Raw genomic sequence first — 1,061 nt, 5'->3', positions numbered from 1 at the left:
CCCCAGCCGCAGAGCTGGCTGTGCAGACCCCCGCCCCTCGCCCTCGCCCGACAGACGGCTGCCCCGCCGGCGGACCGCCGGGGTCTGGGAGCCGCAGCCCCGCCTGTCTCCCTCCGCGTCCCCGGTGTTGCGTCGATTTGCTCGAAGGGCCGGCCCCCCACTTACTCCCCACTTCGGCTACGGGGTGACACGTCTTTCCAGCGCCGCAGAGCAGGCTGCCCTGGGGTGGCGGGCAGACCGAGTCTCAGGGCCCTGGTCGCCGCGAAGCCCCCTCCAGTGCTGCTCACCTAACAGCCCCAGTGACCCCGACTCCCGCCCCAGCGGGCTGCAACCCCTCACCCCCCATCACCGGTCCTTCACTGCTGGTCTTGTTGCCAAAGGGGGCGCCCTGCGCCTTGCACTCCTCCCCAGACTGCCGCCCCCAGATTCTCCTCGCCCCAGGTCTAAAGCCAGCATCTCAGCCCCTGCTTGGTCCACGTCCTCACCTGCCATCAACCCCCACACACAGCAGTCCCTGCTCCACGTACGGTGACTCAGGGTGACTAACCCCATGGACACTTTGGGGCCTCATCTTCCCTGGCCTTTCAGCATCCCAGGACAGTGACGCTGATGCCCTCCTACCAAGTTCTGTGGCTGTGGCAGGGTGGCACTCCCCTCACACAGCTCCCAGGGCTCTGCCCTGGTCTCCGGGGGTCTCCACTGCCACACTCGCAGGGCGCCACTGGAGCCCTCTCCCCTGGGCTGCTCCCATCTCCTGGATGCACCTCCTCTGCCCACCCACCTGCTGGACACCTGGCACTGGTCCTGAGGTCATCAAATCCTGATGCTCCTGCGTTTCTCTGGAGTCTGTCTGGGTCTTCTCTGCACTGCCAACCACCTTCTGGCCACCATCACTCTGGGATGTCCTTCCTGGCCAGTGGGTCAGCTCTTCTGTTAGATGCTGTCTTCTTCTCTGGGGCCCTTCTCCCCACTCTATTTCTGTTTTACGGGGGCCTCACCTTCCAGCCCCCGGAGCAGAGTGGAAGCTGGTCCTGCCACCTGCAGATAGCTGTGCTGCGCCA

At 65.6% G+C, this 1,061-nt stretch overlaps 1 protein-coding gene across 1 annotated transcript in view; it reads right to left on the bottom strand.

Moving 5' to 3' along the window:
- The window catches only part of GCGR (glucagon receptor), a 9,335-nt gene extending 8,474 nt beyond the window's left edge, over positions 1-861 (bottom strand). The window contains exon 1 of the mRNA XM_019662008.1: positions 782-861. Within this exon, the coding sequence (XP_019517553.1) occupies positions 782-814 (33 nt within the window). The 5' untranslated portion in view covers positions 815-861. The remainder of the gene's footprint in view (positions 1-781) is intronic.
- Between the last annotated feature and the right edge of the window lie 200 nt (positions 862-1,061).

Source organism: Hipposideros armiger, unplaced genomic scaffold (assembly GCF_001890085.2).
Source record: "Hipposideros armiger isolate ML-2016 unplaced genomic scaffold, ASM189008v1 scaffold_362, whole genome shotgun sequence".
Classification (NCBI taxonomy): domain Eukaryota; kingdom Metazoa; phylum Chordata; class Mammalia; order Chiroptera; family Hipposideridae; genus Hipposideros; species Hipposideros armiger.
This window is presented reverse-complemented; position numbering and strand designations above follow the sequence as displayed.